This window comes from Alligator sinensis, unplaced genomic scaffold, assembly GCF_000455745.1.
Source record: "Alligator sinensis unplaced genomic scaffold, ASM45574v1 scaffold611_2, whole genome shotgun sequence".
Lineage (NCBI taxonomy): Eukaryota > Metazoa > Chordata > Crocodylia > Alligatoridae > Alligator > Alligator sinensis.
The window spans coordinates 3,061,910-3,085,423 of record NW_005841869.1 but is presented as its reverse complement, the minus strand read 5'-3'; the positions used below and the strand labels follow the sequence as shown (position 1 = coordinate 3,085,423).

The window sequence follows — 23,514 nt, the reverse complement described above, 5'->3', positions numbered from 1 at the left end:
TTGTTGCAGCCTGAGGCCTTTGCCTTGTCCCCTGCGATTAGCAGCCTCTGTTATCAAATCCCCCTCAGCCTTCTCTTCTCCAGAGGAAATAACCCTTTCCTCCGAAGTCTCGTCTCTCAGGCCCCCGATCATTCTTGTTGCTCTGCGCTGGACTCTTTCCAACCTGTCCACGTCCTTCTTGCAGCAGGGCCCAGACCTGCACGCAGGACCCCAGGTGTGGCCTAGGTGTTCACAGCCTGCAGGTACGCGAGGACCACCCTTCTTCCTCGCTGGGCTGAGTTTACCGGGGTAAATTCACATTTGCTTTTGTTTTCCAGCAGCAGGTCTCCTGCCACGTGCATCACACGCGTTGAACAAGACACAGGCACGTGGCTGCACCTGGCATGGGGCTGCAAGCACCACCCCCCACTGCCGGGGCGGCCGCTCGTTAGTGTAACGGCAATGTAAAGAGCTACGGCACACTAAATTGTCCGGATGCTGCTGATCAGCACGCACCGACACACTCAAACTCTTCTGCGTGCCTGGGTCTTTTAGGCTGTACCACATTCTTCCACATTTTAACCCAAAGACTATTTTCACGGAGGCCTTGAAGGGCAGTGACTCTCCTTCGTGAAACCCTGAGGAGGAGGTAACTACCCCCGTTTTGCACGTGGAATAACTGAAGCACAGACAGATTCAATGACTCCCTCGAGGTAAAAAACAAGCCTGTGGCACCGCGGAGTCCCGAGTGCGAGCCTTTTGCTCTCCCCACGTGCGCCCGTGCAAAGAGGAGAAGCACTCGAGGCGTTACGTACCGGTTTGTCTGGTGACATGATGGATGAGATCCCCATAGGGATTTTGGCACCGAAGTTTCCTGAAGCGGGAAGGGATACAATGAATGTGGGTGCACGGAGGACAGAAACGTGCAGTCCTTCCCCAGGACCCTCCGGTTTCCCCCCGGCCACGCTGTCTGAGGAGTGGCAAGGGAGCTCGAACCGGAGAGAAAGGTTTAGTTGGAAGATCCAAAACCCCATTTCCCAGGCCAGGATATCGACTGCAAAATGCAACCCTGCTGCTCTGCCTCCGGGGAAGGCCCCGCCGGCATCATGGGTGGAGGAACCCCACTCCTGCAATACATGCAGCCTGGCAGACCCATGCATGGACTGAAGGAAGCCAGCTTCCCTGGGAACACAGCCATGTATTTGGCCACTGGAGAGCCTCTCCCCCTGGGTGGAGCGTGACCCCAACAGCATTGCTGTTACGCTCCGTGGCCGTGGTGTCGGGCTGGGTTCAAACCTTTGCCAGACAAACGTGCATTGAAATCCAAGCCTCTGCAACAGGCGGGTTTGCCGCCACCCTTGCAGTCCTTCACTCCCTGCTGCGCTCACCCCGTGACGCCCGAGGAGGCTCCTTACCTTTGTGGGTGATGTTCTTCAGCGGCGGGTCTTTCTGCACGGGGGTTGACGCGACGCTCTCGGGTGCAGAGGGGTTCAGCCTGCCCGTCTCCCAGGACGCCGTGTTTCTGGGACTCGACAGATAGTTGATGGGATGGGAGCAATTCTACGACGACAAAGCAGCAACACTGGTGATGCGCTCCGGACCAGCGACACGCGTCTGAATTGCCGTGATGCTGCGGGCCGGCTGCTCCCCGAGCCCTCCGATCCCTGAAGAGCAGGGGGATGCCCCATGCCCCTCCGTGTCCTCTGCTGAAGCAGTGGTTGCCACCCTCCCCGCGCCATGCAGGACAGACGTGAGCAGCCCCGTCCCCCTGACGAGCACCGCACCGCATACACCCTCCGGGCCAGGCTGCACATAGAAGACCCCGGGCGCTCAGTGGGATCAGCACATGTACAGCTGAAGGGGAATCAGGGCCCACACCTGGATTTAAAGGGAGTCGGAGGAGCAATAGCCAAAGGGGTTAAGCATGAGAGTCTCAGACAAACAAGAGCTGAAACCCAGGCCTTTTGCATGGCCCAGAGGTCAGCCCTGTGATGGAGCCTGTCCATCACAGGAGCATGGTCCCGCTGGGTCTCCCCAGAGCCCCTCATCTGCTCCATCGGTCCTGCCACCAAAGCAGGCCCCCCCCCAGGTCACTCACTGTGAACGAGAGCGCTTTCTTCTTGTCCTTCATCCTCTGTATGGCGTTCCTCACCTGCAAGTGGAGCAGGGCATGAGACAAAGCCAGGGGCAGAGGGCTGCATCCACACCTGCCCCAGCAGCAAAGGCCTGGGTGGTGCGTGCTAAGTCTCCAGTTACTCTTTTTATGGCTAATGCACAACTTTTCCAACCACAGATTCCTCTTACCTCGCTGTTATAGAGGGCATAGACCAGGAATATATACAGGCCCTGGAAGAGAGGGAGACAGCACAAACGGTTACAGGAGCACATTTCCGCTCTGCAAGGAAAGACATCAGTGCAGCTCTGTCTTTGGCTCTGCGTGATGGGAGGAAACGGGTTCAGACTCAGACGTTGAAAACCACATATTACTCTGAAGCTAAAATCCAGGACCCGCTTGGCTCTGCTGGGGCCAGACTTGTAGCAGGAAAGAATAACCCCAGACATGAGGGCCCGTGGGAAATGGGGCAAGATGGGTTTTGCCAATGGTGGATCGTACCAGGCTAGTCTGATACGACCGCTGGTTTTCTAGACCAAGGAGATGTGTTGGAGCTAATTTCTCTGGAGGTGGAAGAAACGACTCGATATGGGGCAGTTGTTGCTTACAGGGGAGAAGACATCTGGGGCTGGCCGAGGGAGGCCCGTGGGGTCCCCGCCGTCTCTGCGCCCAGGTCCAGTACTTCATTCACGGGCGAAGCAGAAATGCCTCAAAGAACACGTCTGATACAGCTGCCTCCCTCCAACCCCAGATGTTTCAGCGTTGGGCGAGGGATTGGGGTGGGAAGGGCTGACATCCAGGAAACTCCCTTTCCGTCGACTGAAGTCGGTACAAGGAGAGCAGAGCAGGGCAGGCAGAGGAGAGGAGAGCGAGCCTGCCTCTTCGGTGAGCGGCGCCCGCCTGCGACACATCCAACCCTGCCCACTCCTGGGGCAGTGCAGACATGCAGATAAAGCCGGGCACAGCTGGACGCTGCTGCCTCTGCCAACCGCACGCCCTGACCGCTGAGGCTTTCTGAAGCCCAGCTCCACCACCCTGCCCTTCTCCCCCCATCCCAGAGCCGAGGGCTGGTCGCGTGCTGTCTGCTCCACCACCTGGAATCACAGCCTGGGCAGAGGGGCAGGAGCTCCATCCCACCGGTCACCTGTGCAATAGGTCATTTCATTGCAATCGGTAATTGAATGATCTGTGAGAAGACAGAGTGAGATGCTGAGCTGGAGGCCAAAACCAGGCCACGCACCGGGGACCAATTACAGCCTTAAACCCCAGCTTTCGCCCTTAGAGGCAGGCCTATCAGCCCGGCAGATTTATGTTATAGCTGTGGGGTGTTTGTTATCGCAGCGAGATAAAGCGCCTGGACTAAGAACAGTGATACGTCTTGCCTTCAATGAGCTTTGCTCTTGGCAAGCCTTGTAGTAGCAAGAGCTTGGCACGGTGCCGTGACCTGTCCTTCAAACAGCAAAGCCGGTCACTCCTACGGACCAGATTTCTGGTGAGGCTGCCAAGGCAGGTCTTCCTTGAAATAATCACTGTGCAGGGAACCGGGGGGGAGAGGGAGCCGTGGGGGTGGCTCGGGGGAGGGCCGGGGAGAAAGGAGGCCCAGCTGCAGAGAGATGGGAAGGGGCTGAACTCCAGAGCAGAGCTCACCCAGCTCGAAGCACCCCCTGGTCTGTGCTCAGCCCCCGCCGGCTCGCCGCGCACTTCGCCAGCACAGCGGTCATCGCAGGCTCAGGATGTGCACAAAGCAGCAGGGACCCCTGTGACCGCTTCCAGTTGCTCCCGCGATGCAAACCTCCCACAGCAAGGACACGGTCATGTACTTAGCCGCAGGACTCCAGCGGGAGCTTGGCCACTTGGCAGGGCACCGTGGTGAGGGTCAAAAGCACTGGACTCTATGCCCCTGACTTCATCACTCTGTGCCTCGGTCTCTCCACCTGTAAAATGGGGTGATGCTTCTCCACCTTTACAAGCACTGGGGTTAAATTCTGGCTCCGTGGAAATCAATGGCAAAACTCCCACTGCCTTCAGGGGATCCAGGCTCTCCTCCAAATTGCACTATAGGGGGGATTTTCAAGGGTTCAGGAGCAGCCAAAGTTTCAGGTGGAAGCTGCTGTGTGCTCTGTCAATGGGCGCCTCAATGCAGCCTCCAGAGGTGAGTTTAGGAGGAACAATTGCACCAGGATGGGCATAGCTGCAGCTGGCTACAGTGGTAGTAAGTACCATGCTGCCCCAGTGCTGGGTATCAGTGCATTTAGCCCCATCCCTGAGAGAGGCAGGCGGTGGGTAGCACCCCATTGTCGGGATCGAGGAGCTCCATTGCACAACCGGGAGACTTCAGCTGGCAGAGAGAGGAGGAGACAGAGCGGGGAGCGCCGCATGCCCAGCACGCAGCGCAGGAGAGCTCACGCAGCTGACCAGCCCTTCATACGCACCATTGTCACCAAACAGAAGGGACACGCGCTGGCATCACAAAGGGAGCGTGGGACAGAAGGGAAACAACATCCTGCAGCAGCCTCCAAGCCATCCTCCCAGCTCGCAGGGCCCAGTAACACCTAGCGAGGCTCTGATGGCATCTCTGAAACCACGAGGAGGGCATGCATCCCTGTCGACGGCCACCCCATCTTCCGAGCAGCAAGCAGCGGGGCACTGATGGGCAGACCCGACCCAGCGCCATGTGAGCACCGGCTGGTGAGAACGATGCAGCCACATGCGCTGTTGACGCAGGGACTAACCTTGAAGGCCGGCTTCAGTTTCCATAGATAAATGGTGCAGAAAGCGACAAAGCAGCCAACAAGGGTGCAAAGTTTTCTGCCAGCGCATTGTGCCGGGAATCAATGCGCTCGCTGCAAAGGGGCATCAAAGGTGAGCAGGAGAAGGAAGCGCTTTGAAGAGGCAAAAGGGCCAGAGAGTCATGCTTTTATCTCTGCTTTCTCTTTGCTCCGTGGCATCCATCAGCCTCCCAGCTTCTGCCCTCAGGTCATCTTCTAATTCAAACGACCCCCCCTTGGCAAGGGGGCAAAGACAAAGAGCTCAGCATATACATAGGCAAACCTCCAGTCTGCTGCACCATACACCACAGCTCCTTGCCACAGTGTACAGCAAAAGCACCACAAAACCCTGTCTTTAGAAAAAGAGGAGTGGGGCGGGGGGTTGAAGAAATGAAGGAGAAAAGAAAGCAGCGGCTGCTTTGAACATCAGTGAGAGTGACCCCACCAGGGCTGAAGAGTCCAGCCCAGGTTCAGGGGTGTGCCGGGACTCAGCGTGGCACCATAGCACGCGTGGAAAGCCAAGCACCTGCTCACAGGCGTTGCTCACCGTGGGGTCTGAACAAACAGAAGGCAGGGTGGATTTGCACCTTATAGACTAAATAAATCAGAGATAGATATAGATGTATAATAGAGATAGATATATAGATATAGCTATATAATGAATCTCTGAGATATATATATATATATATATACACACACACACACACACACACACACACACGCTTATATATATATATGTATATATAGCTATATAATGAATCTCGGATATATATATATATATATATACACACACACACACACACACACACACACTTATCTATCTATCTATCTATAGATAGATATACCTATATATAGATAGGTATATCTATCTATCTATAGATAGATATACACCCGCCCCATCTGTCTATCTATCTATAGATATAGATAGATAGACAGATGGGTGTGTGTGTGTGTGTATCAGAGATTCATTATATATCTACAGATATATAGATATATAGGTGTGTGTGTGTGTGTATCTATATCAGAGACCATATATATATATGGTCTGATAGATATATGTGTGTATGTGTGTGTATATAGCTTCTCTCTCTCTCTCTCTCTCTCTCTCTCTCATATATATAACCTCTCTCTCTATATATACAGCCTCTCTCTCTCTATATATATATATATGTATAGCCTCTATATCTATATCAATATTGATATCGAAATCAAAATAGATATACGTTTCCAACATAGTTAGTCTACCCTGCCTTCTGCCTAACTCCAGACTAGCAGAGTGAACTCCTCTGTCTGAACGAACTCCGTGAAGGTCAAGGGGAAGCTTTCCGGTGCCTTCGGCGGGGTTTGGCTCAGGCCGTCCAGCTGCGAGCCCTTCCAGCCAGAGCCCCCATGCTCCGTCCCGGCGGGAGAGGCGTCTCCCCTCCGCTCGCAGCAGTTAGCGGCTGCGGTGCCTCCGTGCAGAATCCTGCTCTTGGCTTTCCCCCACGTCTCAGCAGGGGATTTTGGTGCTTCTCTAGCTCCATCTACAGCTGCTCCCTCTCACCGATGAGACAGCCTTGTGCAAACCAGCGGGCTGAGACTCCGATGAAGCACGTGCGGGGACAGCGAGGCCTGCCCCGCTGCTGGGGTTGTGCGAAACACTGCTCCTCGGGCATCCAGCACCCAGCAGAGAGCTGCTGGCGGTTTTATTTAAGCGGGCTTCGTACCACTCTCTTCCCCTGGGCTCCAGGCAAGCCTTTACATGCTCTTTAGACAACCGATGCATTGGGTAGCAAAGAGAAAATATTGCTTTAAAATGCACCATTAGAGTCTTTCTCGGGGGATGCAGCGATCATCATTGCTGTTGTTCGCTGGGCATGTTCTGGCAGCGCCTAGGCGCTCGAGTCCCACTGCGCCAGGCGCTGTGTAGAAAGGACAGACCATGCAGGGGGCTGCCTGCCACGTCCACTGGACCCGAAGGAGATGGCAGCTGCCCTCTGGTCATTCTCCTTTCGAGGTGGCAGAAGCAGGGGATGCCAGCAAAGACGTGGGCCATGACGGGCAGGCCCTGCCCCAGTGCCCCCCTGCCCTGAGGAGCCAACAAAGGGCACAGGGGCACACAGAGGTGACCAGGGGTACCCCGAATCGCAAATTCAGCCAGTGGCAGGGCTGCAATGAGAGCCCAGATCCCCAGGTCAGAGCCCTACCCACTAGTCCACACTGCCTCTTTTTTGTTCCACGTTTTGTGGGAGGGGGAACCACCCCGGTGTTACGGTGTCACCGGCCGTACTGTGAGCCCTGTGCAGGCTGGCAGCAAGGCTTAACGGGGGATCTGCTCAGTCCTGAAGGTGCAACACTCAAGCCTGGTTTGGGGGCCTCTGGACCCGGTGGGGTTCGCAGGGGGGCTGGAGCACCGGGCTCCTCCGAGCTCGCGGAGGAGTCAGCTCGTTCCACAATGCAAACTGCAATTAGAGCGTCTGCCTCGGCACTTCGTTAAGACGGGACGCTACCCGGTAGTAAATTCTCTGCTAAACTACCAAAACACAGCCCAGATAAAAGATTTTACGAGCACATAAATTCAAAAGCGTCCTTCCAGAGCTGTGATTAATGCCAGGAAATCTAATTATGAGAGACAAGATTTAAGCGGCAAAACTGCGACAGCGGTGAGACAGCGCGGGGCGCGGGGGCTGCAGGAGCGCTAGATAAACACTGCCCATCGGGCCGCATCTCAACCCTCGCTATTATTGATTTAGGCTCCTCGTGTCCTAAATGACACTTCTGCAGAGCCGAGCCTGGCTTCAGGCACCAGAAACACTCCTGAGCCTAAGGCCAGCACCATCCTGCAAAGGAGACGGACCGTCCCTGCCCAGGGCAGCTCCCCTGGCCTTTCCCTGAGGATGTCCCAGTCTGGAGGATCAAGCGTGTCCGTGCCCTGGGCACGGCTGTAGCAGGGTGCGGTACGGTACCACGACCGGGGGCTGGCAGGGGTCTACCCACATCTGCTTGTTCTGGGTCCGTCCTGCGTGCGACTCCGGGCAAGTCCCTGCGGCTCGGTGCCTGCGCTCCCAGCCGGGAACAGGGGCTACAGCTTGTCCTTCCTAACCGGAGAGCGTTCCCCAAGCAGGCTTTGCCAGGCCACACTATCCAGCGGCTGGCGTGGCCAAGCCCGGGGGTTTCTGCCTGTTGTGAGCCCAGGAGGCGACTTACCTGCAGGGAGTTCAGCCCGATGAAGACGTAAGCCCAGACGATGCTGAGGTGGACGAGGACCCCGCACACCCACGTCAGCCCCAGCACGGGGAGGAGCACCAGGACGGGCTTGGCCGTGGCCCTGTTAGGAAAGGAGGCGCAGACATTGGGGTCTGCAGGGAAGGAGGGAGGGCCCTGCCCGGTGTCCCAGCAAGGCTCTTCTCCCACTCCTGCTTTCAACCCATGAGATCCTGGCACCCTGCTGAGCCCTCTCTTGCCTCCCTCTCTGCCCTCAGCCTGCAAAACCCACCGGTTCCCCCCCTTGGCTTGGCCCTGTGCCTCTCCTAGGTTATAGGGAACGTGCAGGAGTGCCACCTGGGAGGAGACGCCTCCGTTTAAGAGGACATGGCCTGTGTTTTGCAGCCTAGGCAGAGCTTTAGATGCCTCTGGGTGCTCCCCTGGGATGTCAGGCCACCGCTGAGAGCCGGTACCGGGGGTCCATGCCTCCAAGACAGGGCCAGCGGTGCCCTGCCCGGCCGGGGTGAGAGCCCGGGATGGTTCAGAAACACATTCCTCTGGAAACAAAGCATAACCCCTGCCCCTAGAGCCAGAGAAATACCACAGGCGTTATCTCCCGGCCCCCACTCCACCAGTCCCGCTCCTTATTTATGATTGCAAGAGCCATAAGGGAACTCTTTGACATCACTAGGCATGAGAAAGCTGCCGGCCTCCCCCCGCCGCGGCTGCTCGGGGGGCTCCAGGACTTGCTGTATGGGCCTGTGCGTGTCATCCTGCCCTCCACCACCGCCCTATCTTGGTGGTTCTGTAAATTGAATTAAATTTATTTATGCAACTGGGAGAACAATGTGTGTCTATCAGGGGGCACTGGCGCCAGCTAGCAACAATAATGATTCCCGGGCAGTGATAAAGGAAGGGCTAGGACAGCAGTTTTCGGAAGGTCTCTCGATGGCCTGTTTGCAGAAGCCGTGGAGTATGTCCTTCCTCACATGCATGGGCAAGAAACCTAGCGGCATGTAGCCAACAGCCTCTCACCCTTATAATCCCAGTGGAAGGATCGTCCTGGCACCGCAGCTGTGAAAACTGAGGTGCAGAGAAACGACCGCAGGAAACCTGGGAGCAAGCCTGGATACACCAAATGGCATCCAGCCCCTGACACACAGCACCTCCCCGCCGCGACTGGAGATGCTGGATTCGCACTGGGGTCAGGCAGGATTAACTCCCCCGAAGGACATGGCGATGCGGCGGTCCAGTCCGTCATTCCCCGGACCGTGCTGCTATCCTTGCTAGCGCTCCCTGAGGTGTGTTTAAATGAATCCCACCTTCAGTGCAAACTGCAGGTGAGCCCCACCTCTCAGGCCTTTGATTGATGACCCTAATTGTGGGCTCAGGAGCCTGATTTGAGACACCCAGGTTTGAAAGGGGGCCATCTCACCTCCTACCTGCCTGCCCATCACAGCATATCCAGCCTCCTAAATGCCTCTTGGGTGAAATTCTCTGGAGATGGAAAATCTGGATGGCATTTCTGCCTCTAAAAGCGGCTCACGGCGTATAGTCTTATGCCAGAGGCCACAAGGCCACGATTCTGACCAAGCTACGTGCTGCACGGCTGGACGTCCAAGCCCATTCACATGCAGCCCTTAAGAGCCAAAGGAGCCTCTCCCTGCAAGCCTGGGCAATACTCATCGAAGCAAACCTAAACGTCACCCTCTCCAACACCTTGAGTCCCACAGCCAGCACACGCGGTGCAAGAAGCTCCCTGCCACGTGCCCCAGGTAAAAGGCAGACAAGGGCCTGCTACTGCCGGGACAGGTAAGCACATGGCTAATGCCGTCTCCCGGCTCCAGAAGGCAGTGGCCTCCGTGACGCACCATATTTGAATGCCGATCTGCTTCTCCAGGGTGCTGTTGGGTGTCAGCATCTTGGACCTCCTGCGAGCGGTCGACACAGTCACCATCACCACGCGGAAAAGCACGACGGTGTTTACCTGCAAGCCAGAAAAGAGCCATCAGCCGTCCTGGAACTGAACAGGCTTTTGCATTTGCCCGGGGGTGAGGCAAGGGGAATTCAGCCTGCTAGCAACTCGAAGGCAGCTTAGTTGGCATCCTGCTGAGCGAGTCTTGGTGCCAAATGTCTCTGCCGGTATGACACCCACACCGTACCTCCATTCGGATCTTGTCTGACCGCTCCATCGTTAAGGGCCTGCTAGCTCTGGTGCCTTCGAACAGCTCTGCCTCCCTCCAACACCGCCTTGGACTCCGCTGACAAACTCACCAGCACCCACCTTAACATCAAACCCAGAAAACCGGCCCCATCAGGAATTAGCAGTGAGGGTCGGTACGCACTATGAGGATGAAGAGAACCGGCCCGACGAAGGCCCAGATGATGTCGGTTTGGACATTCAGCCAGCAGTGGTCGTCCGCCACGTACTTGCTAAAGGAAGTCGCTAGAGTCACGGCCACGATAAGAACGGGGAGGCCTGAGAAGACAGGACGGGCAAGGACGTGAGATGCACAACGTACCCTTTCCTGGTGGGTTGTGTTCAGTACCTGGGGCCAGATCCCTTGCTGGCATAGGGCAGCATACCCCAGGCCCAGTGGCACTATGCTGCTGCTCTGTGCTAGCCAGGCATCTGGCCCAGACCCTTTTCCCTTCCCAAAATCAGTGGAAACTATCCCAAACCAGCTCTCTCCCAGCATTGGTTTTAACCACAAACAACCTCACCAGCAAAGGACAACGCTATTGTTACCGACTGTCCAGGATCCAGCCCCACTACTGAGCTTGATATGTCCAGTCCAGAGCAACCCCCCATAGCAGAACGCATCCCCTGCCCCGGTCCTTTCGTGCAGACCAGCAGGTCTCTCCCAACCCAGAGGCTTCGTTCCCACCGCTCCCCTGCATGTTATCCAGTGGCACTGACTCCCCAGAGCCTTCCTCTGCACACACTTTGCATTTGTAAAACAAAGGGTTGAAAAGAAAAAACAAATAGTTGCAACTAGAACTCCAGCCTCTGCTCTTCCACACGTAAAGGTGAGCAAGTATCTGAGGATACTTCCCAATATGCACCCTGGGTCGAGACAACCTCTAGCACGATTCGGTATTGGTCACAGGGAAGTCCTTTCTATGAGAGGCACGGGTCATTTTGTGCCTTCGGTGCCGCGAGGGGGCCAGTTTGTACCCACCCCAGCCAGTCGCATAGTAGAACTTCATCCTCCTGTCCTCGCTCATGTTGACGGCAACTACCTTGCTCCATAGAAGAAGCCCTTCCACCAGCATCCACGAAAAGGCCGCCATGAAGAAGAGGTGGAGGAGAGCCGTGACGGCAAAGCACATAACCTGGGTGGGACAGGAATTACAAGCAGCTTCAGAAGGCAGCAGAGATCTTCTCGGAGGCTCAGCCTGTGGATCTGGGCAGGTGGGACACAGCCCGTACATGCAGCACAGAGTATTTGCATGTTCGTGCACTGCTGTGCAGACAGGCACCACGGGATGCCAACAAGGGGTGGAGGGCTGCAAGGACCAGGTCAGGACAGGGCCGGAGAATGGGAAGTGCTGGCCATGTCAGTGGCAGCAAAGGACCAAGCCGAGCCCTGGAAGCACAGCCCAGCTCACTGTACCTGAGCACCTTGTTCATGTGCTTTTTCACCCTCTCTCACCCAGCGCAGCCCTGCTCAGCTGATGAGGGCACGGCATGGGGTGCAAGGCAGCAGGGTGCAATTGCAGGCCACTGCCCTTTGCTACAGGCCTCTCTGGGGTAAAACCCACCATCAGACCCAGGGCAGCGCAACGCCTTTTATCCCTAATGCCGGGCGCCGCGTGATTGTTCAGAAAGGGGCTGCTCTGGCAGTGGCACCAGGCCTGACAGCCTCTGCTCTCTTCCTTTTGGCTTGCTCACCTGGTTGCTCTTGGCCAATTCACTAAACATAAGCAGCGCCTCCGCCGCAGCCAAGGCGAAGATGAGGTTCTTGTGCACCGTTGTGCGCTCGCTCTTGGGAACGCTGCAGGGGACAAGGGAGCAGACCGCGGTCACCCCAGGGCAGGGCCGGAGTCTAAGGAAACCGCGTGCAGTTTGGTTGCTGGTGCTCATCAGGACAGGCTCGTCCCCCCCCATGCCACTGCTGACCCCTGGGCTGCCCATCGCAGAGGTGTCACTCCAGCAGGGTGGAGGGGGCACGGACAGCATCAAGGTAAAGAATATAAGTGCTTGTTATGGCACTGGGGAGAGTCTCCCTGGACAAAGGGACAGAGGGCCACGGGGGAGACCACTCCCCGCAGAGGAGAACGAGCCTGCGCTGCACTGACCATCATCAGCTCTTGGCTGTCAGAAAGCAAACAACTCAGCAGCCCCTGTGCACCCATCTCTGCAAAGGAGACTGGCCTGGGCTCCCTGCGGTAGCAACCTGCAGCAGCAAGCCAGCGCCCACCTCCCTGCTTTCAGCCGGGCAGAGCCCAGCAGCCTGGAGTGCTACTTGGGGGCTTCACACCTGCACGCTCCCTTTCAAGCACACAAACCCCACGCACACACGCAGAGTCTCCCTACCCGACTGCCAGGAATAAAACGAACGTCACGATCAGGGCACAGAAGGACACTCCGCAGCCAATAAACGTCAGGGTCTTCAGCGTCGACTCCTCCTCTGTGCTCCTCTGCTCCAAGCACAGGGAAAAGCACAGGTGCCGTTTGCAGCGCTACGAACTGCTGCACGTTTTCCCTCCCGTGTCTGCGGGGTGCGGCCAGTCCTTTGGCAGGGCCCGGGTTACTTACCTGCACCTCGTACACCTGCAGTAGCACCGCAAAGTTGGTCGTGTGGTTGCAAAAACAGGCTGTTGACTCTGGGTAAGACGTTACTATGGAGCAGCCTACGCTGGACCACGCTCCACCGGTGTCTGGGCTGGCACAGAGCAAGGGGGAGACAGGGAGACATGCTGGGATACCACCACCCGACCCAAAATCATCCCCCATCCCCACAGGAAGCAGCATTAGGATGAAGAATTAGAGGGCACCAAAGACTTCTTTCAAAACATGGACTTTTCTCTGGCTGGATCCTTGAAACAACAGCCCAGCCGGCGATCCACGGCACAGGCTGAGCCCAGCTGTGAAAAGTGGGTTGTTTGCCTACCGCAGTTGTGGTGGTGTTTGCACCGCAGGATTTTTGCTTCTGGTGTAGCCCGACTTTGCCAGAGAGGGTCTCACTGTGGGGAGATGCCGACTGCCACAGCCAGCTAATTTAGCCACAAGGAGCAGGTGCAGATGCCGTCTAATCCCACACCAATTCAATCAGATGAGCGGCCTCTTTTGCCCTGCTTGCCCCACTCCTGATCCATACAGGACCTGGAACAACCCCCTGGCTCATGCTGCTGACTGCTTTGCGAGTCCATCAGCTCAGAGCCACCAGCAGGGCACAGATCTCGCTGTATATGGTGCCCCGTGACTGTCTTCTTACAGAGGCAGCAGCCCGTTCCTGTGAGCCCTTCCCCGTCCTCTCCCATCCACGTCAGCAGAGCTGGTTCCCTACAGCAGCCAAAACCCCTCCTGGCCATTGAAAGACGCAGGCTTTGCGGAGCAGTTCTGCGCGTTCAGGGCAAACAGCGACACCCAGAAACCCCGTGGCCCCAGCGCTCTCACTTCCACGATGCACAGCAAGAAAACACCTTCTGATGCCACGCGGTGCTAAGGGAGGGTTGCATGCCTTCCAGCTAGGCTGTAACTCCTGGCCTGACCCTTCTTTGTCACGTGCAGCAGCTACAATTAGCCAGGGCTTTACACCTCAGCCACACACACTCCTTGAAAGCCCATTCACTTGCAAATAATATCTCCAAAGGAAATCTTCCCAGGAGACAGCTTCATTAGATGCCACAGCGAGGCGAGAACAGGGATGTCTGCAGAGGCAGAGGGTAGGAGCAGACCTAGTGAGAGCCCCGTTGCACACACACGGAGGGGGTGTAAAGCCACTGCCCTTCCAAGGAGATGGGGTCTCGTGTCTCAGTGATGCCACACTCCCAAGTGCAACAGCAACATGGACTTGGGAACTTCCGACGAAGCCCTGGCAAGCCGTTTTGCAGTGCACAGCGCCGAGAGACCCAGTCATGGCAGACCCGCCGACCTGCACACATCGCTCAGACTGCCCGAGCCTCTTTTTTGGCTGCATGGTTCTTTGCACCTCGTTCTCACCCCCTCCCCGGGGACAAACGAATGCACGGGCACATTTTCTTATTATTGCTGCAAGAAAACAAGGAAAGCCGCTAACCTAAGACTCGAAATGGGAAGCTGTACCTGAGGCTGAAGTTCCAGAAGGCGCAGACGGGCTCCACAAGCTTGTCAGGCAGGTCCTGGGGGCAGAGAGGAGCATCATCCCGTGCACACACACAACACAGACCAGACTCAGGTGGGTCCTTGGCTGCACAAACAGCCAGGCCCGAGTTTTGCACCTCCCCTTACAAACTGGGCAGTGTCTGAGAGGTGTCATGAAAGGGCATTCAGGTGAGACGGGGAGGGCTCGGCCTTTCCGTCTCTCCCCAGGTACACGGGGAGCCCTTGGCGGTGCCAGTTTGGTGGCTCTGGGTTTGGCCGGCCCCTTTGGGAGCGTGAGCGCGCCGTGCCGGGGTACCTGGGCGCGGTGCTGGAGGCGGTAGCGCACGGCCGTGCGGATCTCCTGGTAGTCGCTGAGCAGAGCGGAGGAAATGACAGCGGTGCCCACGCGGGTGCTCACGTACCTGTGGGTGGAGAGATGGCGCCACGGCACCAGCAGAGGCAGGGGAAAATCTCTGATGCAGAAACCAATGAGGATGACCTTATCTTATCCATTAACATGAGAGGGTCTCCAAGCTGGAACGGGGCCGCCCCTGGCTGACCCAGCCCGGCCAACAGCTAAACGGTCCAGACGAATTGCTCTTCTGGCTCACAGGGATCGGGCCCCTCGGTCCCACCTCACCGTGCATGGGCTGCATGGGCAGGCTGCAGCTGCCAACCCATGAGCTGGGTGCCAGGGTCCCTTCTGCTTTAGGGGAATCCCTGGGGTGCTGCGGGGGAAAGATTTGGGACAGGGAGGTGATGGGACCCTCCCCGGGGCTAGCAGTGAGGAGGCCCTGGCTGCGAAGGAGCAGGCGATGGTGCAGTGCAGGGCTCACCTCTGGCCCCCGTCGGAGGTGGCCGCATCCTGGAGAGCGTCCTGGCTGCTGCCGCCGGTGAGGAAGCGCTGGAGGACGCAGTAGCCGTACCATGTATTGGTCACGGTGACGCTGCTGAGGCCTGAGCGGAGAGAGCTGAGTGGAGTCAGCGTACACGCATCCGCCCGGGGCATCTGCACGGCCCGTGAGCCACCATGCAGCCGGACGGGCAGCCCCCCGGGACCCCCTCGCTGCTGGGAACGCTGGCACGGACAGTCACCCGCTTCCCTCGAGACGGGGCCTTTGCTCCATCAGCTTCGCATCATGTGGCCGTGACATTTTATAGAGACAGGATGCTGGCTGTCGTGACTGCCCTGCTTTGCCTGCGGCAGGTTCGGGGGCTTGGTCTGTGTTGTGTCGGGGCTGGCGGTCGTCTTACGTGGAGTTTAGATTATGGCTGTACGGGATGGTTTGCATAGGACTGATGGCAGCCCCCAGGCAGGGGGCTGGACTAGATGACCTCTAGAGGTCCCTTCCAGCCCGAAACCACGGGGGTGAGCAGCACCTCACCCCGCAGTAATGCCTCTCTGCTCCCTGCCTGCGCTGCGAGAATAACAGCGTGTCCTCACCCCGTGGGGGTGTAGGGAGGAGAGCTACGACGGGACTGGGAGAAGCTCGATTTCCAGAGCACTGCAGGCCAGGAAAGCAGCTGGCATTAGCAGCTCTTGGTCCCTGGTCTGTCCCATCCGGTGCCCACACCCCTATAGACAGCTGCACCAGGAGGAAAGGGGGGTGCTCTCAGGGGTCACTGCAGCCCTATGAGGGGGGCTGGGGGTGTTGAGAAGACCAGGAAGGTACCACCTGACGGGGCAGCCTGATGGCTGTGGGGCAGGAGCTCAGAGGTGTCTCTGTCCTTGTCAATCAGAGCTACAAGAGCCCATCTTCTCTGTGGGTCCCCTTGCACATGCCCACGTGTCTGCATATGTGCCCTCTCCCATCTCCCTCTCGCCCAGGACCACTTCCCTCCCGTCTCCACGATTTCACTCGAGCAGCGCGCTTAGGGAGGCCCGGGCAGGATGCAGGATGCAGCCCTCGCCCTACCTCTGGCTTTCAGCCTTGCGACTTCTTCAGCGGGCACCTCGATGAAGTCTGGCCCGCCGCTGCCCTGGCCTGGGACCAGGTACACGTCACTGCTGGGCTCCGGCCCGCTCAGCTCCACGGTCCTGACTTCGACTCCTGGGGGACAGGGGACACTCGGGGTTACCGCACGCCCCGGGGCCACTCCTGCAAAGCGCCCCAGTGCCCCGTGCAACACAGACAGCAACCAGGCCACGTGGACATCTCTAGGCTTGGCCCGCTGTGTCAGCCGTGGTTCCCTGCTGGGATGCAGCCCCTCCACGGAGCAGACGGCGGGGAAGGAAAGCACGTAGCTGGGCTGGTGGCTTCTGCATTTTTCTACCCAGATACCCAATGAAGAAGTCGGGCTGCACCCCAAGAAGTTGGGGGTTTCAAACCACAGAGGACCTCTCCTCCAGCCGCAGGGGAAAGAGACCCCTGAACACGCCGACACTCGGCAACTCATCCCGAGCACGGCCTGCCAGCTCTGCTAAGGGGTCGGACGGACCCGCATGGGGCTCCATGCGCGGGTGCACAATGCCCTCGTGTGGAGGCCGCGGGAACGTCCCCCACTCCCGAGCGGCTCCGGGGCCTGGCCGTGCTCGCCCGCCCCGGCTGCAGCTGGAACCGGAGCCGCGCCGGGGGGCCCCCCCCCCCCCCCCCCGCCCCGGCTGCAGCTGGAACCGGAGCCGTGGCCTGATACTGCGGACAGATGAGGAAGGAAGGGAATGCAGCCCAGGCCCAGCCCTGAAACAGCCCGTCAACTCTCCAAAGCCAGAAATGCCCCCAAGTCCCGGGGGCAGCTGGAGGGGGCTTCTCCGCACCCGACCCTGGGAGTATCAGGGCAACCTGCCCCTGTGCAACGCAGGCTCGATGCACCTCAGGGCCAAGCCCAGCACCACGGGATCCAGAAGTGCCTGTGGCTGGCCACGGCACCTCGCTCTGGAGTGCTAAGTGCCCTCGTGGCCTGTTTCTGGGGCAGGGCCCCCAGATGATGGTACAGGCGTGAGCTCAGCAAACACCAGAGCCGTGCCTGGGAGCTCTGGGGTGAAACCGGAGGCTGTCCCTGCACGGGTCCCCTTCCTCCCAGAACGGCGGCTCTCAGAGCCACATGCCACGTGCTGCACGAGAAGCCCATTCACACCACACTGCACCGGCCCCCCACCGCCCGGCTCCCGCCCGGGGACCCAGCTGGCAGGGAGAACCGTTCCCTCCTGCGAGGGTGCCTGTCCTTTCCCCGCTCGAGAGGATGGTGGCCTATGCCCCACCGTAACCCCCGGTCACACTCACCGAGGTTTCTGTGCCGGATGGTGACCTTGGTCCTGTCCACGCGCAGCAGCTGGTGGAGATTTGAAGCCATTCTGTCCACGTTGTCTACGACAGTCATCGGCCCCCCGATAACCTAAGAGACACACAGCTCACCCGTGGGGTTTGCAAGCCGGTGGGTAGGACAAATCAAAGCCCGTTTCACAACACTGGAAGCTTTCCCTAAACTCCAGCTCCTGGAGTCAGGGGATTACAGGAGCGCTCTCTCGGCTTGCCCCAGACGTTTCTAGACCTCTGGCAGCCAAGGAAACCTGGACGCGTGAAACGTCCTGGCTCCAAACATAGCTGCCCTGTAAAGAAAACTCAGCTTAGAACAGGAGTACTAAGGCTTTAGGACCCAGACTCTGCATTTCTGAATACTTCAAGCCAATAATGCAGCAGGACACGTACACCGGCAGCCCCTAAACCTGAAGCCTGAGCAGAGAGCGGTGCTGGCTGCACAGCAAGGCAGGCGACCGGGTCGTGCAGCCGGCACCAGCCCCCTCCGTACCTGACTGATTTCTGACCACCTCTCGGTGTTTTGTTCTTCCAGGATCAGCTCTGCCACCGCCACGTAATCCCGGCTCAGCTGCTCCAACATCTCCAGCTGCTCTTGCTCCTGGACTTGGATGTCTGACACGTCCTTTAGGAACCGAACGATGCCGAGGAGGTCGGCTGGCTCCACGGGGGTCTCCTCTGCCCTCAGCACCGTCCTCAGTGCATCCAGGGCGCTGACTGCTGCCGAGACGGTCACGTCTTGGACGTCGCCCAGGAGGACGTGCTCAGGAATCTGCCATGGGAAAGGCACTTTATCCTGCGGCAGACCTGGGCGACAGGCTACACGCCCCTTTGAGGCACAAGGCAGCTGCGTGGCTTGCCATCTGCAAGCTGGGGACTGGTGCAAAATGCAGCAAGTGCTGGGCCAGCAAGACTTGCCCCGACCTGGGCACCCACACGCTCCCTAGCACGACCAGGTGCGTCCCGGGCACGGGGTGCATTAGAAACCAGATTCTGGAAACCAGGAAGAGCTGGGCTCCCGGGCACTCACCACCGTGGCGTTCGCCAGGGCATTAGCCCGACTGATGAGCGACGGGCTGGACTCCGACTGGGCCTTCTTCAGCTGTAAATATGCCGCTGAGGATAAAACAAAACACGCAGGTTGCTGCAGTCCCAGGACAACGATTAATGGGCCACATTCAAGGGCTTGGATGGCCGCGCTTTGGGAGCAACCCGAGAGTCAGGAGGACACCCAGGATATGGAGAGAGGAGGTGTGGGCTATGTCCTGGGCTGGTGGGGGAAACACTCAAGGTCTGATGTGTTTGATGCTTGGTTCAAATTTGCTCTCTGTGCCCCGCCGCCATGTCTCCCAGCCCAGCAGAGATGCTAGGAGCGGGTCTCCCGCAGTGCCAACGGGGAGCGGATGATCCAAGGAACGGCAGATGTTAGTCAACTGCAGATTAAACACCATAAGGGCAGGAGCGAGATCCTTCCAGCTGCAGAGTCAGCCAGGACGATCTCAGCTCTAAGCTGCAGATCCCGCTCCTTTCACTTCGGAGAGGTCGGAAAGGCTTTGGACTAGGACTATAAACTCGCCACGGATGGGGGCAGGGTCTCCCTGAGCATTAGTGCAGCGGCCAGCTCGGGAGGGCCTGACCCCGGACCCCAGCCCCAGGAGCCGTACCCTTCCTGTAGTGACAGACGAAAGGCAGGGCTTGCAAACACGCTGCGTAGCTGAACCCGCCGCGGCCGGCATCAAGCACTCTGCACTGCTCCACGGGCCCTGTGGGAACACGCATGGGCAGCAGGCCTGGGATGCTCTGGGGAGGCACGCACCCCATCACGCCACCCCGCTTTCTGCGGCCTCCCCATGAACCAGGTCTAAGAAAGGCTCTGCGAACTACCACCGCATCGCTGGGAGCAACCTTTGGCTCTCTGGATGATCCTTCCCCTTTGCTATCCTTCAAGCCAGCTCTCCTTTTGCACCCGAAAAGACACCCACCCCAGGGCTCCTGCTCTCCATCACAGACACAAACCATCCCCTGCCTCTTGCAGAGGCAGAACAGCTTTGCCTCTTGAGGACATAAGAGCTGCCCTGTCCTGGGTCAGACCCCAGGTCCATCATGCCAACTATTCCTGTGATACGCAGTGGATGCAGAGAAGGACAGTGAGCTGGGTCTGGCCGGGGGGGTTTCCACTGTTCCTCTCCTCACTTGCAGCCTCCAGCATTTAAGATCTAGGAAATTCTGCTTCAGAGGCCGTGCCCCTCACTCCCATGCTCAATAGCTACTGATGCCCTTGCACGTCCCCCTGGGCCTATGCATGTGGCAAATTCCCCCGGGAACAAAGCCCCACCTGGGCAGAGGAGCTGCATCGTGGCCTCCTGCACCATGGGCTCAATCTCCAGCGTGTAACTGCTCCAGCCAAACACCAGCTCCTGCTCCACCGGGTAGCAGGACCGGACCCTCTCCACCTGCCCTTCGCTGAGCACCTGCCGCCACACGTACAGGTCCGTGAGGTTCCCGCTGAAGGACTCCTTCTCCTTGAAGGTGCCCCCGAGCGAGTCCTGGTCCTGTCCGATGATGAAGGTCCCATGGCCGCGGACGGCCTGGGTGGCGGACAGCCCGGTGGCAGAGGCCTTCCTCTTCCCATCGGCATACATGGCCCATGTCCCGTTGCGCTGCTGCCAGGTGACGCAGAAGTGATGCCATTCCCCGTCGCTCCGGAAGACAGGCAGGTACGGGGAGTGGTGCCCATGGACGATGAGGGCAAACCGCACAAAGCCCTCCTCGTCCCGGAAACCACGCAGCTGGAACTCATTGATGAAAGCCGGGACGGCGTAGGAGAAGACGGTGGCGATCTCTGGGGTCCGGCCGTCCCACTGGACGTGGGCGCAGGCTGTCACCGCCGGCATCGCCGGGAAGTTGGCCAGCACCTTCACGTACTTGGTGTCTGTCTTGTTTCTGAAGACCAGGATCGGTGCCGCGTGGATTCCTGGCAGGGGAATGTGCAACACGTCAGCTGAGCTGGGGCAGGAACGTGGGCCGCATCCTTCCCACCTCTCCCCAATATTCAAGCCGCAGCATCCCCACAGCAGCAAAGGACCCCCGGCCCCTGCCCCTGGATGTGGGAGGGTTAGCAGCTGCTTCTAGAGGGGATGGGGCAGGGGTGCTCGGTCCCCACCTGCAGAGCTGTGTCATGCAGCCCACTAGGCTCTGGAAACTTGGCAGCGGGAGAGAGGTGGCCGTGTTACATGGCCACCCCCTTGCTACCAGATTTCTGCCCTCGTGGAGAGCCGCGCAGCTGGCTAATGCGGCCCTGCCTGCCAGCAATGAATAGCTGGATCCAGCAGGTGGGCAGCATGGGGCGAAGGCAAGTGACAGCATGGGGCATAAGCGGGTGGCACATGGCTGGATCAGACCCACAGACCAGCCCTGCACCTCTCACCTGGCCTTCAGGGCCACAAGGTTGGGTCTGACTGTCCTAGAGGCAAAATTCAGAGCTGCATTGGTTGGAAGGGACCTCAGGAGTCACATCTAGTCCATCCCAAGGCTACAAGCAGGACCAGCCCCAACTCCATCCTCCCAGCCAGGACTTTGTCTACCCGAGTCCTAAAAACTTCCAAGGATGGAGACTGCGCCACCTCTCTGGGTAGCCTTTCCCAGTGAGAAAGACGGCCTCCTAGTGAGAAAACTATTTCATACTCACGTCTCTGCCTCGGCTTGTGCAGCAAGGAGTCCTCATTGACCCAGACAGGGCTTTGCACCCCGTGGGACTGCAGCAGCCTGCTGACAGGAGCCAGCTCACTGTCCTGCGTCTCCAAGAGCAGGCGAGCGAAGCGCTGTTCGCAGTATCTGTCCGCATGCCACCAGTCCAGAGGCACAGCCACGTATTCGTATACAGCTCCCGCGGTCTCCAGGGTGGCTGGAGTGAGACCTGAGAGGGAGGCGTGCAAACTGGAGTGTGCACTTGGGTTTAGCAGCATCACAGCCAGTGGGTCACAGGCGGGGTGGCAGAGAGCACCGAAGAGCACTTCCTGCCCCACTTCCCCCATCTATTCGCAATGCCCTGGTAATACCCACTCCATGCCACACATTCCCTCGTGCCAAGGGGGGTCCACCAGGCTATGGCAGCCCCTGGCAGCTGTGCATGTGCAGCTCTGCATGTGCATGTGCAGCTCTCAAAGAGCCACGGCAGAACTGCACGCAGTACAGCTGGTAAATGGGGATGGGGTCCGGCAGAGAGGACACACAACCATCTCTGGCCTAAGACAAGGAACATCTGACTGCTCTGCTGAAGCAGGTGTGTCCCAAAGTGCTGCCTTTCTCCAGATCCAGCCCTGGGATATCCCAGACAGTGGTAACATCAGGAGATATATCTATATATCTATCTATATATATCTATATGTATATATACATATCAAACCACAGCTGTATCCTCGAGGGGCAAGTTTTAAGACAGTTCACTGCAGCTGTTTCAGGGGATTAGGAACAGAGCAGCAAGTCCATGCTTAGCACCCTCCCAGCGTCTATATCTGCAGGTGCAAGGTGCAGCAGTGCACAGTGTTTGCACCTACAGGTGCATCATGCGCACAGACAGGAGCAGGTGGATGGCACTTTCCTGACCTTCATCCACTCGGCTGGGAGTCAGCCAAACAGCTGCTCGTGTCAACCCCTACAACAATTTGGGATGCAAGAGACATGGATGCATGTTGCAGCCACAGAAGAAAAAGGGACGGTTCTTTAACACAAGCTGTATAGCCCTATTCCTTTTGCATGTATTAATCCTAGACACTGAATCTCACTTGTATAAATGGATCTGAGCACTCATTACAACACTAACCTTTTGTTGTGTGATTATCAGCCAGGGCTGTAAAGTCGGAGAGGTTTCTGGACAGGCTGCCAACCTGGAAGAAAGACCGTCACACTGCAGGAGCGATGTTTTAGGTGCCGAACAAGAGGGGCATGTTTCCTATTTTGCTCTCTGTTCATGCTGTGCAGTTCTAGCAAGTTTTCAGCGTTACATGCGTCTTTAGAAAAATAGGCACAACGCCCTGCGGAAAGGCATCTCATACCAAAGCTGTCTCCGCCACAGAGACTCACCGGGTATTCAGGACATTTACAAGGCAACACCATCCCAGGCTGAGGTGCAGAAAGCCAAGAGCTACTTATTAAAGCCTTTGAGCCTGCCAGGGAAATACCGTGGAAGATGGAAGTTACCAGAGCATGGCCAGTTCCCCCCCCGTCTTCGGACGATATCATCACTGCCAAGGCGATGACACAGGACTGCACAAAGCCAACCTGCAGAAGGTTGTATTCATTTTCTTTCAGGAGTGCATTACGCCAGCGACACTCACACTGACTCTTTCAGGACTCATGCCCAGAGCTCCAAAATCATGGCTTTTAGCAAAATGCCTTTGAATGTTTGCAACAGCTAATCCTTGGCCAAACTACCCAACTACGCAAAACAATAAACCCGTTGTCAAACTTACCAGAAAGCTGAGGAACAAGCAGTCAGGGCTCAAGTGCCTCCTCATCATGTTGATCGCTTGGAGATCTTTCATTCCCCGCTAGAACAAATGAAACGTCACAGGGTGAAGATGCACCTTTTCAGAGCCGCGTCGGTGCGTTCAGAAAGTCCTGCACCAAGCCAGCGGGGAAAAGGGACTCCATCAAAATGATGCCTCCTTGGCTGGGAGCTCCTTACGAACCCCAAGCTCACGGATCCATGCCCGCTGCCTACAAGACAGCCAAACCCAAAATTCACCTGTAGGAACCGTGAGCAACTCCGGGCCAGGAGGGCTAGGGAGTGCACTGAGTGCCCGGTACTTTCCAAACACTCCAGAAAGCTGCTGCTCCCCAAAGAGCTCGCCCTCCGAGGGCTGTTTGCACGGCGAAGTTGCACCAGGGTAAAGTAGGTGTGAGTTTTAGGTGCTCTAGTGAGGCTGT

The 23,514-nt window shown here is 57.8% G+C and overlaps 1 protein-coding gene across 1 annotated transcript; it reads right to left on the bottom strand.

Moving 5' to 3' along the window:
• Positions 1 to 294: 294 nt before the first annotated feature.
• ADGRD2 (adhesion G protein-coupled receptor D2) lies at positions 295 to 23,194 on the bottom strand. The gene is given in 24 exon segments (XM_025194274.1): positions 295 to 611; positions 614 to 853; positions 1,395 to 1,539; positions 2,078 to 2,131; positions 2,284 to 2,325; positions 8,047 to 8,167; positions 9,915 to 10,030; positions 10,389 to 10,522; positions 11,226 to 11,379; positions 11,939 to 12,041; positions 12,584 to 12,687; positions 12,806 to 12,932; positions 14,315 to 14,370; positions 14,649 to 14,754; positions 15,169 to 15,289; positions 16,249 to 16,383; positions 17,554 to 17,665; positions 18,080 to 18,358; positions 18,617 to 18,702; positions 19,251 to 19,349; positions 19,922 to 20,560; positions 21,275 to 21,502; positions 22,409 to 22,472; positions 23,058 to 23,194. Coding segments are annotated over 24 exon segments (3,654 nt in total). The 5' UTR covers positions 23,130 to 23,194.
• Between the last annotated feature and the right edge of the window lie 320 nt (positions 23,195 to 23,514).